The sequence below is a fragment of the Rhinoraja longicauda genome, chromosome 32 (assembly GCF_053455715.1).
Source record: "Rhinoraja longicauda isolate Sanriku21f chromosome 32, sRhiLon1.1, whole genome shotgun sequence".
NCBI lineage: Eukaryota > Metazoa > Chordata > Chondrichthyes > Rajiformes > Arhynchobatidae > Rhinoraja > Rhinoraja longicauda.
In genome coordinates this window covers 1014161-1028800 of record NC_135984.1, presented here as the reverse complement: position 1 = coordinate 1028800, position 14640 = coordinate 1014161, and the positions used below count along the sequence as shown (strand labels likewise).

Genomic DNA, 14640 nt, shown 5'->3' with positions numbered 1-14640 from the left:
TTTTATGCTGTCCCTGACTTCCCTTGTCAGCCACAGGTGTCTCTTACTCCCCTTAGAGTCTTTCCACCTCTTTGGAATAAATTGATCCTGCAACCTCTGCATTATTCCCAGGAATACCTGCCATTGCTGTTCTACCGTCTTCCCTGCTAGGGCCTCCTTCCAATCAATTTTGGCCAGCTCCCGCCTCATGCCTCTGTAATCCCCTTTGCTATACTGTAATACCGACACTTCCGATTTTCCCTTCTGCCTTTCCATTTGCAGTTGTGATGGTAGCAATCTTGATCTGAGCTGATGTAGGTTCCCGTTTTTCATTATCCATTCTCACTATGTGTTTCATCTGAAGAAGGGTCTCGACCCGAAACATCACCCATTCATTCTCTCCAGAGATGCTGCCTGTCCCGCTGAGTTACTTACTCCAGCTTTTTGTGTCTATCTATGTGTTTCGTCCTTTCACTATTCTTATGATTAATCCTCCACTGATCCCATGAGAAATGACTTCCTATGAATGATCGGCTCACTCATCAATGGCCCTGCTACCAATGTATTTGTGACTAGCACCCCTCCCTTAAGTGCAGTAGCTTTCTCAGTGACCCCTCTGCCAGCATCTGCTGATGAATGACCAGTTCACCCTTCCTCACTGACTGCAGTCACTCTGACAGAAAGCTCTGACTTGTAAGGTCACGTCTATTGCCAAAAACAATGGAGAAAGAAGCTGTCCCCATCCTCTCACACTGATTCTGCACTCCCCTATCTTCCCATTCAATGTTTGTGTCAGCTGGTTATCTCAGTTTTTTAATGAGCCCAAAGGAATAGAGGTGGAAGGGGACAGGTCCAGGTGGGGTAGAGGGAATAGAGGGGGAACAAATGGAGGGTGGTGGTGCTAGGTGTTTTCAGGTTAGTAACCTAACATTGGAGATTTAAATGTTCATACTGTTGGGTTGTAAGCCTTGTGCCTTCAATCTGGATTAGTGTAATGGTGGCTTGACAAACACTGCAGATTCAATGCCAAGAGGCTTCCAATCTGTATGACTCAATGACAACCAACACCTAAAAGCCTTCAAACACCTTCAAACTACCTAGGGAGTCACATAATGTGAATCCGTTCTCCTTTCTGCCAGAGAAATTGTGAAAGTAAAATATTTGCATCTTAAAAATAATCTCAATGTTGTTTATGATGTTCCTTCCAGATAAACTTGACCAAATATGTTGCAGTGAATGGAGCCACAGCCCATCCTCATTATGATCCTGATGGAACAACGTACAATATGGGCAACTCCTACAGCAAACACGGTATATCTACCCGGTAACAACAGAACCATTCTGTTCATGTCTACAAACATCCTCTGAAAACTACAGAGTTTGATCTATTTCAAGCTTAATAAAACTTTATTTTTGACATATGAACAAGTGCATTGCACTTTCACAAGTGAAGTTCTTTTTGTCCGCTGGCATCAGTGTGACAGAGTTAACACTTGTGATCCGTGATGCTCTTCACCCAACTACTCTGAACCATCACCCTTAACCTTGCAAAGCCAACAACTGAAAATGATTAGACTTTTGTGCTACTCTTCTGCTGTAAGATCTTGCATGTTAACGTTTGGTGCAGCCAAGCTAAGTAAAATGCGAAAACAGATTTTGGCAGTTTTATTAGCAATTGGGCATTAAAAAAATTGTGCTTGGGAAATGCATCAGCACCAGTACAATAGAAATGCGTCTTACATTAAAACAGGAATGAATTCCAGAAGCTATAGATATAGCCCAGTCCATAACACAGACCAGACACCCCACCATTGACTCCATCTACACTTCATGCTACCTTGGAAAAGAAGGTAACATAATCAAAGGCTTGGCCCATCCTGAACATACCTTTTACCCCCAAAAGTTTGGTTTTCAAGAGAGAATTGGAAAACCACTTGAAGGCCAAATAAGTTGGAAAAGAGTGAGGGAGCAGAAATATTTCTCTACAAAGACCTAGACCCAATGAGCAGAATGGAGCAAAAGAAAGAATTGGAACAAAAATTGTATACTTTCAGGTCCATGGGCTACTTTTTGATTTTCTCTGCTGTACCAATTCTGATTTCATGATTTCTGTTCCAAAAGATTTCTTGGCTGAAATTGTGGTCTATTCATACCTAGAAATAGGATCACAGAATAATGCAATCTAATTTCAGTGAAAATCTGAAACTTTGCCCATGGACCTGAATGTATGTGACATTTGTTCCAATTCGTTCTTGCTTCTCTCTGACAATGCATGGGGCCGGGACATTCACACTGAGTCCAGCAACCTTGGACAGCATGTTCACAACTCTCCACAACAGAGAGATGGTGGACGGTTACCTCAGCTCCAGCAGTGTGGGTCTTGTCTGCGCGGAGCTGCGTATCATCTCTGTGAGACAAGGAGACTTGTTTTGTTTAGTTTAGAGATACAGCGCAGAAACAGGCCCTTTGGCCACCGAGCCTGCGCCAACCAGTGACACTAACACTATCCTGCACACTGGGGACAATTTACAATTCTTACCAAAGCCAATTAACCTACAAACCTGTAATTCTTTGGAGTGTGGGAAGAAACTGGAGCACCTGGAGAAAACCCACACAGGTCACAGGGAGAATATACAAACTCCATACGGAGTCACCCGTGGTCAGGATCAAACCTGGGTCTCTGGCGCTGTAAGGCAGCAACTCATCTACTGCCCACTGTGCTGTGACTTTGAGCACATCCTTGTATCTTTTCATCCATCCACCTGATAATTTCTTCACCTGACTGATTTCGGCAAAGACGGTCTGTTTTGGGTAACTGGTGTTGGGCATGTGACTGCTGTGGCATACCCAACCTACCTGATTGAGTGCAAGTTGGGGTTCAGTGCTGGAGGTGTTGGCTTAGGAGCGGACACTGATGTCTGAAGAAGGGTCTCAACCCAAAATGTCACCCATTCCTTCTCTCCAGCGATGCTGCCTGTCCCACTGAGTTACTCCAGCATTTTGTGTCTACACTGATATTGAGCCAACTCCAGGCTCATAACTCTTGCCTGACATTTTTCTATGTCCACTAACATTGTGGGCAACCTAGCTGTTAACTCCTGAATGCTGAATGCACCCATTCCTTCATCTGACTGCCTATTGGAACCTCTTCAACCTTCCTCACCACCTCCCTTCTATAATCTTCATGAAATTACCTTTGCCCCAACCTCTCTCATTCCCCCCCTCATTCCTGAACCTCGTTGTTCAGTTTCATTATTAGTTCAGTTTGGTTTAGTCTTCCTGGCTTTTGCTCCAGCAACTCTACGAGCTGGGTCTGTGTTGGAATGATTACCTTTGCCTGCAATGCACTGATGAAGTGAAATCAGACCGAAGGTATGAACACGGAGAAACACAAGTTTGCACCTAATCGGCTGATTATGCTTTGTGTTTTATTTTGTAGGGATGAGGTTTAATATCATTGCAGTTCCTCCACAGATGTCAGATGATGAGGAGATACTTCAAGGAGCAAGGATAGTTTGTGGCTTTGAACCAGAGGACAGCTTAAAGCCTTCTTATTACCACAGCTTTGGTTTGTTGTACTTACTAATTGACAGCTGAGAATGTGAACTAATATTTACATCTTCCTGTATTAAGAATGAACTGCAATATTTCTCTCATGTTTTAAAACATGTTTTTACCTGTATATAATATCACAAGCTATCTAAAATATCACTTTTGTTTATTTTTAAGAATAGCACCATTTTTGGATGTGTACCTGACCAAAACATCAGGCGTGTACTGCAGTACCTCATCAGTGTCAAAATGAATGGCAGAAGATAAATAAAGAAAAGCATAAGTAGAAATTGTTAATAATTTTAAAGATCGTAAACCAAGAGAAGATTGAGGGAAATAAGTTATAAGTAGATAGCCATTACAGATGTCCTTACATATTATGAAACTTAGTAAAATGGTTGATTCAAACAACGAATGTTGTTATTTTCTCTGCAAGTGGAGGGTGAACATGCATGCACTAATCTTGTAGATTTTCATAATCTCAGTTTTCAAAAGGATATGTCTAAACTAAAACTGAAAGGATATAATCTAGTCACAAGGTGGTCTAAATTTCCAACAGTGGTCTTATTTCCAACAAATAAGCATTGAACTTTGTAATCATATACTGACAGAATTTTATTTTTCTGTGACAGGAATGTCCAAAAACTACATCATCTTTGTTGAGCAACCTCTAAAAATAAATGTAATGAAAATTCTCACATCCAAACTCAGGGGTAAAAGTATTGGTTCTTCAATAAACTGGGAGCCAGAACTCAACACCATTATCCATGTAGCAAATAAACACACAGGAGAGGTAACTCACTGATGTTGTGTCTTTTGGAAAATGTTATGTTTGTTCATACACAGGTATGTATGTACCAAAGGCTAGAGGGTCGAACAAACTATTCAGTGTTCTGAGATTAAACATCTGCTATCACTATGAGGAAGGATATTCGTGTTGTGAATGAACTTAAATGATGCAATTAATAAAGTAAGAATGTCCCAATATTGTCGGCCACATTAACCATATCATCAGCAGAAAGCTGGAATTGGCGAATGCTTTACTTTCTTCAAGGACTTTTGGTCCAGGTGGACAATTCTCAATCTGGCCTCACCTGCTTTCAAAACAGCTTGCTCCAACAGAATGTTGTGATAAGCCTTCCAATGAGTCAGCTAGCTGTTATTCCAGCTAGATAAAAACGTGGTGCAGATGGAGTGAAGTGAGATGGCCAAAGAACCTCCCTAACTCCCTAAGAAGGTTCTCGATCTGAAACATCACCAGCCATTAGTCTAAAGAAGGGCAATGACTCAAAATGTCTGGCTATTTCCTCCACAGATGCTGCTTGACCAGCTGAGTTCCTCCGGCAGTTTGTCTTTTGCTCAGGTTTCCAGCATCAGCAGTCTGTGGTGTCAGCATTGTACATGGACCTTCGCTTGAAGCACTGCAGCTGTTAACGAAGGTCTCTAGATCACAATTCTGGATAAAGCCAGTAAACTCTAGCCTTGCCACAACCTGAAAAATGAACAAGTTTGCTTTTAAAAGTTGTAAAGCTGTTGCTTCCCTCAGGGTTGAGTTGTATTTGAACCCTGGTCTTCCTTAATGCTCAGATTGCATCAACATTCCTCAGGTTGGGTGTCACTGGGCAAATGAAACATTGGTCTGGAGACATAATTGAAGGAACTTGCAGTCAAATTTCACCACCTTGATCGGATCTTTCCCCTCCCAATCCAGACAAGATGTCCCAAGCCCGGGCACCAGGCAGGCAACACAGCCTTCAGGACTTGATCCTTGTGGCAGAGAATAGTGTCTATTCCCCTAACTATACTCTCCCCAGTGACAACTACTCTTTCCTTGTCTCCTCTTAAATGCCCCCTGAACCATGGTGCCCTGGTCAGGTTGCTCATCCTTCCAACAGCCCCCACACTCATCTGCACAAGGGGCAAAAGTCTCACACCTGCCTGACTGAATGGGGACATGCAGCAAGTGCACTATAGGATTTTAATTACTATTGTGCCCTGGGTGAGTTAAATCTCTGCCTTAAAATTCTCTTTCTGGCCATGGGAGCAAAATGGCAGAGGGCCAACAAGTTGGTTCATTCCTCAGCTAAGGGGTTGGAGAGTGTTGGACAAGGGAGCCAAAAATAGAGGAACAGATGAATGGTACTTTAAAAAGACAATGCTGTACTGTTACTGTGAACCAATAAAGTAATTAATACTGTGAGCATACACTGAACTATGTTAGTCAGTCAGTAAAGGTCGGGATAGCAGGAGCAAGGACAACCGTTGGCTGAAAGAAAGTAAGTGTTAATTGAAGCTAAAAGGTCCGTTTAAAAAGAGCGCCAAAGGGCCGTTAGCAGGCAGTCAGTGAAGCGCATACCTCCAAGCTCGCCAGGAAGGCAGGAGAGAAGTGAGTGCGTGGATTGGCTGATCAATTAAATTAGAAGTTTGGTAAACTGGCCAATTAGACAATTTAGTATAAGAAGATAACTGCAGATGCTGGTACAAATCGAAGGTATTTATTCGCAAAATGCTGGAGTAACTCAGCAGGTCAGGCAGCATCTCGGGAGAGAAGGAATGGGTCTGAAGAAGGGTCTCGACCCGAAACGTCACCCATTCCTTCTTTCCCGAGATGCTGCCTGACCTGCTGAGTTACTCCAGCATTTTGTGAATAGACAATTTAGTGGCTGGTATAAACAAGGCTTGCACAAGGGGTGCAGCCCTGTCGAGGGAAGTGCCCTGTGAGAAAAGTGTGAGTCTTTGGTGAGGAGGTTACAGTTGTTTTTGAGCCTGATTTGTTTTTAGACAATAAAGTAATGGCAGATAAGTTGGTGCAGTGTGTTTCCTGCAGGATGTGGGAAGGTAGGGGCACCGCTGGAGCTTCTGGGGGCTACACCTGCAAGAACTGCATCAGTCACTGAAAGGAAGCATGCAGGTACAGCAGGCAGTGAAAAAAGCCAATGGAATGTTGGCCTTCATAACAAGAGGAGTTGAGTATAGAAGCAAAGAGGTCCTTCTGCAGTTATATAGGGCCCTAGTGAGACTGCACCTGGAGTACTGTGTGCAGTTTTGGGCTCCAAATTTGAGGAAGGATATTCTTGCCATTGAGGGCGTGCAGCGTATGTTTACTAGGTTAATTCCCGAAATGGCGGGACTGTCATATGTTGAAAGACTGGAGCGACTAGGCTTGTATACACTGGAATTTAGAAGAATGAGAGGGGATCTTATCGAAACATATAAGATTATTAAGGGGTTGGACACGTTAGAGGCAGGAAAAATGTTCCCAATGTTGGGGGAGTCCAGAACCAGGGGCCACTGTTTTAGAAAAAGGGGTATGCCATTTAGAACGGAGATGAGGAAAAACTTTTTCAGTCAGTGAGTTGTAAATCTGTGGAATTCACTGCCTCAGAAGGCAGTGGAGGCCAATTCTCTGAATGCATTCAAGAGAGAGCTAGAGCTAGAGAGAGCTCTTAAGGATAGCAGAGTCAGGGGGTATGGGGAGAAGGTAGGAACGGGGTACTGATTGAGAATGATCAGCCATGATCACATTGAATGGTGGTGCTGGCTCGAAGGGCCGAATGGCCTACTCCTGCACCTATTGTCTATTGTTAGCATTTGATAAATATTGGTACTGATGAAGGACGATGTTTGCATTTTCTCAGGTGACAGGTTTATGGTAAATTGAACTTTTATTAAGTATCTTCGCGTTCCTTTGCAGATCATTCCTTTCAAATATCACACCAACGCCTTCTGTGTTTTCCACCATATCAATGCCTTTGAAGATGATGGCTTCATTGTATTTGATATTTGCCACTTTGAAAGTGGGCATTTGCTGAATAATTTAACTCTGCAAAACCTGCAGAAAGATGGGGAAGAGTTGGATGAGGTAAAACCAATCTCTCTTTACACTTTCTGAGCTTTACTGATTTTTGCATGTGACAGATTTAGAACTAACAATAATTGCGCATTTCAGATGAATGATTATGAATATTTAAAATACCTTTGGAAATAACATTTAGGTATTCTGAAAAATAAATTTAAAAATTGTAAGTAGAAATTTTTTAAAATGCAGATGCTTCTTCCGTGTCCACCCTGAAAATCTGAAATGAAAATAGAAAATGTTGGAAACACATTTTCACAGAACTTGCAGCACAAGACAGCCCCTTCAGCCCACAATGTCTGTTGCAAATATGATGCCAAGACCAACTCTTATCTGCCTCCACAGAGTCCACATCCCTCCATTCCCTGCATATGCATGTCATATCATCATATCATCATATATCTACAGCCGGAAACAGGCCTTTTTCGGCCCTCCAAGTCCGTGCCGCCCAGTGATCCCCGTACATTAACACTATCCTACACCCACTAGGGACAATTTTTACATTTTACCCAGCCAATTAACCTACATACCTGTACGTCTTTGGAGTGTGGGAGGAAACCGAAGATCTCGGAGAAAACCCACGCAGGTCACGGGGAGAACGTACAAACTCCTTACAGTGCAGCACCCGTAGTCAGGATCGAACCTGTGTCTCCGGCGCTGCATTCGCTGTAAAGCAGCAACTCTACCGCTGCGCTACCGTGCCGCCCATATGCATGTGCCTATCTAAAAATCTCCTAATGCCACAAGAGTACCTGCCTCCACCACCACCCCCGGCAGCAAATTCCAGACACTCTGTGTAAAGAAACTTCCCTTGGTTATCTCCTTTAAACTTTGCCCTTCTCCCCTTAAAGCTATGACCTCTAGTCTTTAATATTTCCATTCTGGGAAAAAGGTTCTGACTATCTACCATATCAATAACTGAAAATGTTATCTACCTCAATATCAGCTCTCCTCTCAACCTTCAGCATTCCAGGGAAACAATCCAAATCTTTCCAAGCTCTTCCTGTGGTTAATATCCCTTAATGCAGGGATCATTCTGGTAAACATCCTCTGTGCCCTTTGCAAATTGTAAACTCCCTATCATAACCAAGTCATGATCACTTTGTGAAAATATCAACAACTCAAAGTGGAGTATATTGCTGATGTAATCAACATGCAAATCTGACAAGCCAGTCAAAAGCTTCAATGAACTGTACTGACATCTGTGGACAGAGAAACATTAATGTTCAATGGTCCTGGACCTGAAATGTTAACTCTTTCATCCAGTCGGTTCTGTCTGACCCACTGAGTGTTTCCTACATTCTCTGTTTTTTTAACTAAGTTGTATTCTGGTAGTGAACAGGATTTGTGCTGGCCATTTCCTGATGCAATGAAAAGTTTGAAGACTTTCCATAGATCATTAATGTTGCTTTTGACTGCTTTGTCAGATTTACGTGTGTTGTCCATCTTCATGTTGGCTACTTTTGACCAGTCTACGTTGTCAGCTCACGCCATTGATACACATTAACACAGGGCAAATCATAGAACACAGTAAACACAAACAGTGATGGAAACACTCGTTGGGTCAGACAACAACTACAAGGAGGCCCAGAGTTAATGCTTGACAGATGAGCTGGCCTGCTCAGATCTTCCTGCATTTTTGTTTTCATTTCACATTTTCCACTCCTGAGGCTTTTTGATTTTCAATCATGGACGGATATTTGCGATTTTAGTAGCATTCCATTCCTTTTATAGAGAGGAAATCATTGTTGGCAGAAGAATATTAAAATGGGTCAAATATTGAATTAACAGCATATAATGTGTAAGATAGATATGAAATGGAATATTCATCTTCTGCCAAATTAATATATATGTGTTATAAATTTAATTTTCTTGCTGTTATTTGGATTAGAAAATAGACCATTTGATATGTTTACACATTCAATATCACACCGATTTAATCCACCCTAGTGCTTCAGTACTGAACATCTATTGTTAATGATTACTGAGTTCAATTATTGATGAATACCAAGCATTAATTATCCCTAACACAACAACTCCCCTCCCCTCATCTTTTCTACCTTCATAAAGACCTCCAATCCATAAATCCTCTAGATCTCCAAGTAGTTATAGAGTCATGGAGCGATACAGTGTGGAAACAGGCCCTTCGGCCCAACTTGCCCACACCGACCAACATGTCCCAGCTACACTGGTCCTACCTGCCTGCGTTTGGTCCATATCCCTCCAAACTTGTCCTATCCATGTACCTGTCTAACTGTTTCTTAAACGTTGGGATAGTCCCAGCCTCAACTACCTCCTCTGGCAACTTGTTCCATACACCCACCATCCTTTGTGTGAAAAAGTTACCCTTCAGATTCCTACTAAATCTTTTCCCCTTCACCTTGAACCTATGTCCTCTGGTTCTCGATTCCCCTACTCTGGGCAAGAGATTCTGTGCGTCTACCTGATCTATTCCTCTCATGATTTTAAACACCTCTATATGATCACCCCTCATCCTCCTTTTCAGAAATGGCTGGCTGTGCCGCAAGGCTCAGTGCTGGGACCCCAGTTAGTTACATTAAATATTAACGATTAAAATAGGGAATTAAATGTAACATCTCCAAGCTTGCGGATGACACAAAGCTGGGTGGCAGTGTGAGCTGCAAGGAGGATGCTATGGGGCTGCAGGGTGACTTGGATAGGTTGAGTGAGTGGACAGATGCATGGCAGATGCAGCGTAATATGGATAAATGTGAGGTTATCCACTTTGGTGACAAGAACAGGAAGGCAGATTATTATCTGAATGGAGTCAGATTAGGAAAAGGGGAGATGCAACAAGACCTGGGTGTGCTTGTACATCAGTCACAGAAAGTAAGCATGCAGGTAGAGCAGGCAGTGAAGAGAGCTAAAGGCATGTTGGCCTTCATTGTGAGAGGATTTGAGTTTAGGAGCAAGGAGCTCCTTCTGCAGTTGTACAGGGCCCTGGTGAGACCGCAACTGGAATATTGTGCGCTATTCTGGTCTCCTAATTTGAGGAAGGACATTCTTGCTATTGAGGGAGTGTAGCGTAGGTTCACCTGGGTGGCGGGACTAAGATATGATGAAAGAATGGGTCGACTGGGCTTGTATTCGCTGGAACTTAGAAGGATGAGAGGGGATCTTATAGAATCATATAAAATTCTTAAGGGATTGGACAGGCTAGATGCAGGAAAAATGTTCCCCATGTTGGGGGAGTACAGAACCAGGGTCATAGTTTAAGAATATGGGGTACGCCATTTAGGACTGAGATGAGGAAACACTTTTTCACCCAGAGTGTTCTGAATCTGTGGAATTCTCTGCCACAAAAGGCAGTGGGGGCCAATTCACTGGATGTTTTCAAGAGAGAGTTAGATTTAGCTCTTAGGGCTAAAGGAATCAAGGGATATGGGGAAAAAACAGGAATGGGGTACTGATTTTAGATGATCAGCCATGATCATATTGAATGGCGGTGCTGGCTCGAAGGGCCGAAGGGCCGAACGGCCTACTCCTGCACCTATTTTTCCATGTTTGTATGAAAGGCAAATTATATTGACCAATATGTAGGATGGTTTGAGGCTTACTGAAGTGAATAGACAAGGGGCTACCAATGGGGAGAGTACAATAAAGAGTCATAAAGCAAGCTGCTGGAGGAACTCGACAGGTTAGGCAGCATCAAAGTCCAGATACTTTCCATGTCAATAACCTATTGCAAATGCTTTTGCAGACATGCTAATCGATTTTAAATCATATTCTGTTTAAGCTCTATAACACAGGTCCAAAAGGATTTCCACGAAGATTTGTCTTGCCTTTGAACATCAGTTCCAGCACACCTATTGAACAGAACCTCAACACTCTGTCGTACAGCAGTGCATCTGTCTTCAGAAAGGCCGATGGAAAGGCATGGTCTTTATTTGCTACCGGCATGTCAATAGTTCTTGTTTCATTTGTGCAAGTTATTTTTTTGTGCAAGTTTAGTTTATTTTTTTAATAAACTGCTTCTTGTTTGTGGTTAGCTTTCTCATGGATGATATCTGAAGCTAAATGTATTCATTTAAATTTAGAAGAGGTTACATTGTTGAGCAATATGATCCCTTGCCCCTTAAAGTTTAAACACTCCAGGATGCAGATTCATTTTTGACAGAAAGTGCACCAGGCAGCTTAGGGTTCAATCAGCATCTGCTGATGGTAAACACAAAAGCCAGACAGTGCAGCATTCAGTATGAAATCCTGATTCGAGACTTGAGTGCTATGCTCCATCTGTGACATGTTCTTAACTTCCATATCTTCCCACAACTGAACACAGTCTCAGCAACACAAAGAACCCTCTGTCAACATTGTTTAAGGGATAATTAATTATTTACACATAAGCGGGTTCTTTAATTTATTGAAATTTTACACATCTTGGGAATTTTTCCACACTGATTAAAAGTCTTCAATGCCTGCTGCTTTATGACGTGCAGAAACAGTTTTCTTCAAGTGTGGTTGGCCAATGGGGTTCACTTTTGGCACTGACATTGGAGTGGGAGAATGGGCACAAGTTACGCTGAAGAAGGGTCTCGGCCCGAAACGTCACCCATTCTTTCTCTCCAGCGATGCTGCCTGACCCGCTGAGTTACTCCACCTTCTTTGTCTATCTTCAATTTAAACCAGCATCTGCGGTTCCTTCTTACACATTTCGCCTGCTCCAGTGCAAAATCTCCTCAAGGTATTGTCTACGTTGAAGAAGTTTGCCTCCTCTCTCCGACGAGAGTTCTCCAGCATCCTCTCTCGCTGCTCCTCCTGTGTTGATTCTCCTGTTCTCTGACTCTGCCACCTTGGTTTAACCCAGGCACGCAGCCACAACCGGGTGTGTGTTCTCAGTGCTGGCCTGCGCCTCCATCTTCTACCTCAGTTGACTCCAGCTCCGGTTCCAGAGCTGAAGAAGGGTCTCGACCCGAAACGTCACCCATTCCTTCTCTCCAGAGATGCTGCCTGACCCGCTGAGTTACTCCAGCTTTTTTGTGTCCGTCACAAGTTATAAAGATGAGAGCAAGCTTGCAGAAGGCTGAGGATGACGGGAGCAGAAGAAGAAGCTAAGGTTCTCAGCAGAAGCTTATCCACATTTACATTGAACAATACAGCACCAGAACAGGCCCTTCAGCCCACAATGTCTGTGTCGAACATGATGCCTAGCCCACCATTTACCTACCTGCACATAACCTATAATCCCTCCACTCCCTGCTATGTGCCAATCCAAAATGCCAATAGCATTTCAACCATCACTTCTGGCAGCCCAGTCCATCATTCAAACCAGCCATCCCCACCAATCAACTCCATCTATCCCACTCTGCCTCTAGAAATCAGCTGACATAATGAGGGTTTGCTCACACCCTGCTCACTCTCCCTTCTCCTCTCTCTCATTGAGCAAAAGGTACAAATGCTTGAAAGCACACACCACCAGATTGAGGAACATCTGCTTCTCCACTGTTATTAAACTCTTGAACAGACCGACCTCTCAAATGCTAAGGATGAATTCACAATCTTTAAATATACCTTGTTTTGGCCCTTTTTTAAACTACACTTTCACTGCACTGTAACATTAGTCTGCACTCTTGTTTATTTTATCATGCACTACCAGATTACTCATGCCTGGGTATTCTTTACATCTTTAATAATTGACTCCAGCATCTTCCCCACTACCGATGTCAGGCGAACTGGTCTATAATTCCCTATTTTCTCTCTCCCTCCTTTCCTAAAAAGTGGCGTTACATTAGCTACCTTCCAGTCCACAGGAACTGATCCAGAGTCTATAGAACATTGGAAAATGATCACCAATGCATCCACGATTTCTATGGCCACCTCCTTGAGCACTCTGGGATGCAGACCATCAGGCCCTGGGGATTTATCTGCCTTCAGTCCCAACAGTTTACCTAACACCATTTTCTGAGTAAAGTGGATTCCCTTCAGTTCCTCCTTCCCACTAGATCCTCGGCCGCCTGGTATTTTCAGGGAGATTGTTTGTGTCTTCCTCAGTGAAGACAGAACCAAAGTACTTGTTTAACTGGTCAGCCATTTCTTGTTTCCCATTATAAATTCACCTGACTGTAAGGGACCTACATTTGTCTTCACTAATCTTTTCCTCTTCACAAATCTGTTTCTGTGTTTCTGTGACTTATGAATTTATCACATTGAAGAAGTACTTGGATGTGAATATGAATGGCGATGACATGCAGGGCGATATAACTCTTTCACGAAGCCATATGTGTATCACATGAAGGTGAGATGATGATGTGGGGCTTTTCCTTGAGCAGTATAGAGCCCATGGGCCAAATCCCTTCTGTAAAATATCTACAATTCCTTCTGGCATACAACATTCTTTTTCTGTGACTTCTACAGATTTGGTGTGAGTCTGAGAAACTATATGATGATGACTTACTGAACCAAGGTGGGTTGGAGTTTCCACAGATTAACTATGCAAAGTGCAGCACAAAAAAGTACAAATTTTTCTATGGATGTGGAACAGGCCATTTGATAATGGATTCCCTCATGAAGATGGATTTGGAAACAAAGAAATTTAAGGTATAAATTAGGTTAAATATAATAGTGCTGTCATGGTAAATGTAGACCAATTCAAATTTAGATTTGTGACTTTTTCCTGTATTTCATCTTTGAATGTGCAATCAGACACTAATAAAACCTATGGCACATTTGACGCATTTTCACCCAATATCCCTCTATAATTATCCAACGGTGGAATTTTGCTCAATGGGCATTGTTCTTTATGTTCAGACCTATCTAATAATGGAGACACAATGAACTGCAGGTGTTGAAATCTTCAGCAAAACACAAAGTGCTTGAGGAACACAGAGGAAATCTGTGGAGGAAATCTGTGGAGGAAATGGACAGATAATGTTTCAGGTAAGGACCCTTCTTTAGACTGATCAGTCTGTAAAAGGGTTCCAGCCCAAAACATCACCTGTCCATTTAGTCTGCTGATGTTGCATGATCCATTGTATTGCTCCAGCACTTTGCTCAAGATATCAACATCTGCAGTTCATTGTGTTTCCATTGTTAGATAAGTCAAGGCAATGGAACATTGGTCCTTTCTAACCATTGTCTATCAGTCCACTGCCTCCTCCAATCTTCAGATATCCTGCCTTCCATCTGAACATTACTAATACTGATTCCTTTAGTATCACCTAACTCTGCTGCCAAAACCTTCTGATAGCCCATTATCATTTTGAGATTTCCCTCCCAATTATCTCTTGATTGGTCTT

The 14640-nt window shown here is 42.6% G+C and overlaps 1 protein-coding gene across 4 annotated transcripts in view; it reads left to right on the top strand.

Annotated features, from left to right (window-relative positions):
- The window catches only part of bco2b (beta-carotene oxygenase 2b), a 41753-nt gene that overhangs the window by 14467 nt on the left and 12646 nt on the right, over positions 1–14640 (top strand). For all 4 annotated transcript variants that reach the window (XM_078426703.1, XM_078426702.1, XM_078426704.1 and 1 more), the window contains 6 exons: positions 1188–1290; positions 3419–3547; positions 4164–4324; positions 7226–7393; positions 11145–11282; positions 13760–13942. In XM_078426703.1, coding sequence (XP_078282829.1) covers positions 1188–1290; positions 3419–3547; positions 4164–4324; positions 7226–7393; positions 11145–11282; positions 13760–13942 — 882 coding nt within the window. The remainder of the gene's footprint in view (positions 1–1187; positions 1291–3418; positions 3548–4163; positions 4325–7225; positions 7394–11144; positions 11283–13759; positions 13943–14640) is intronic.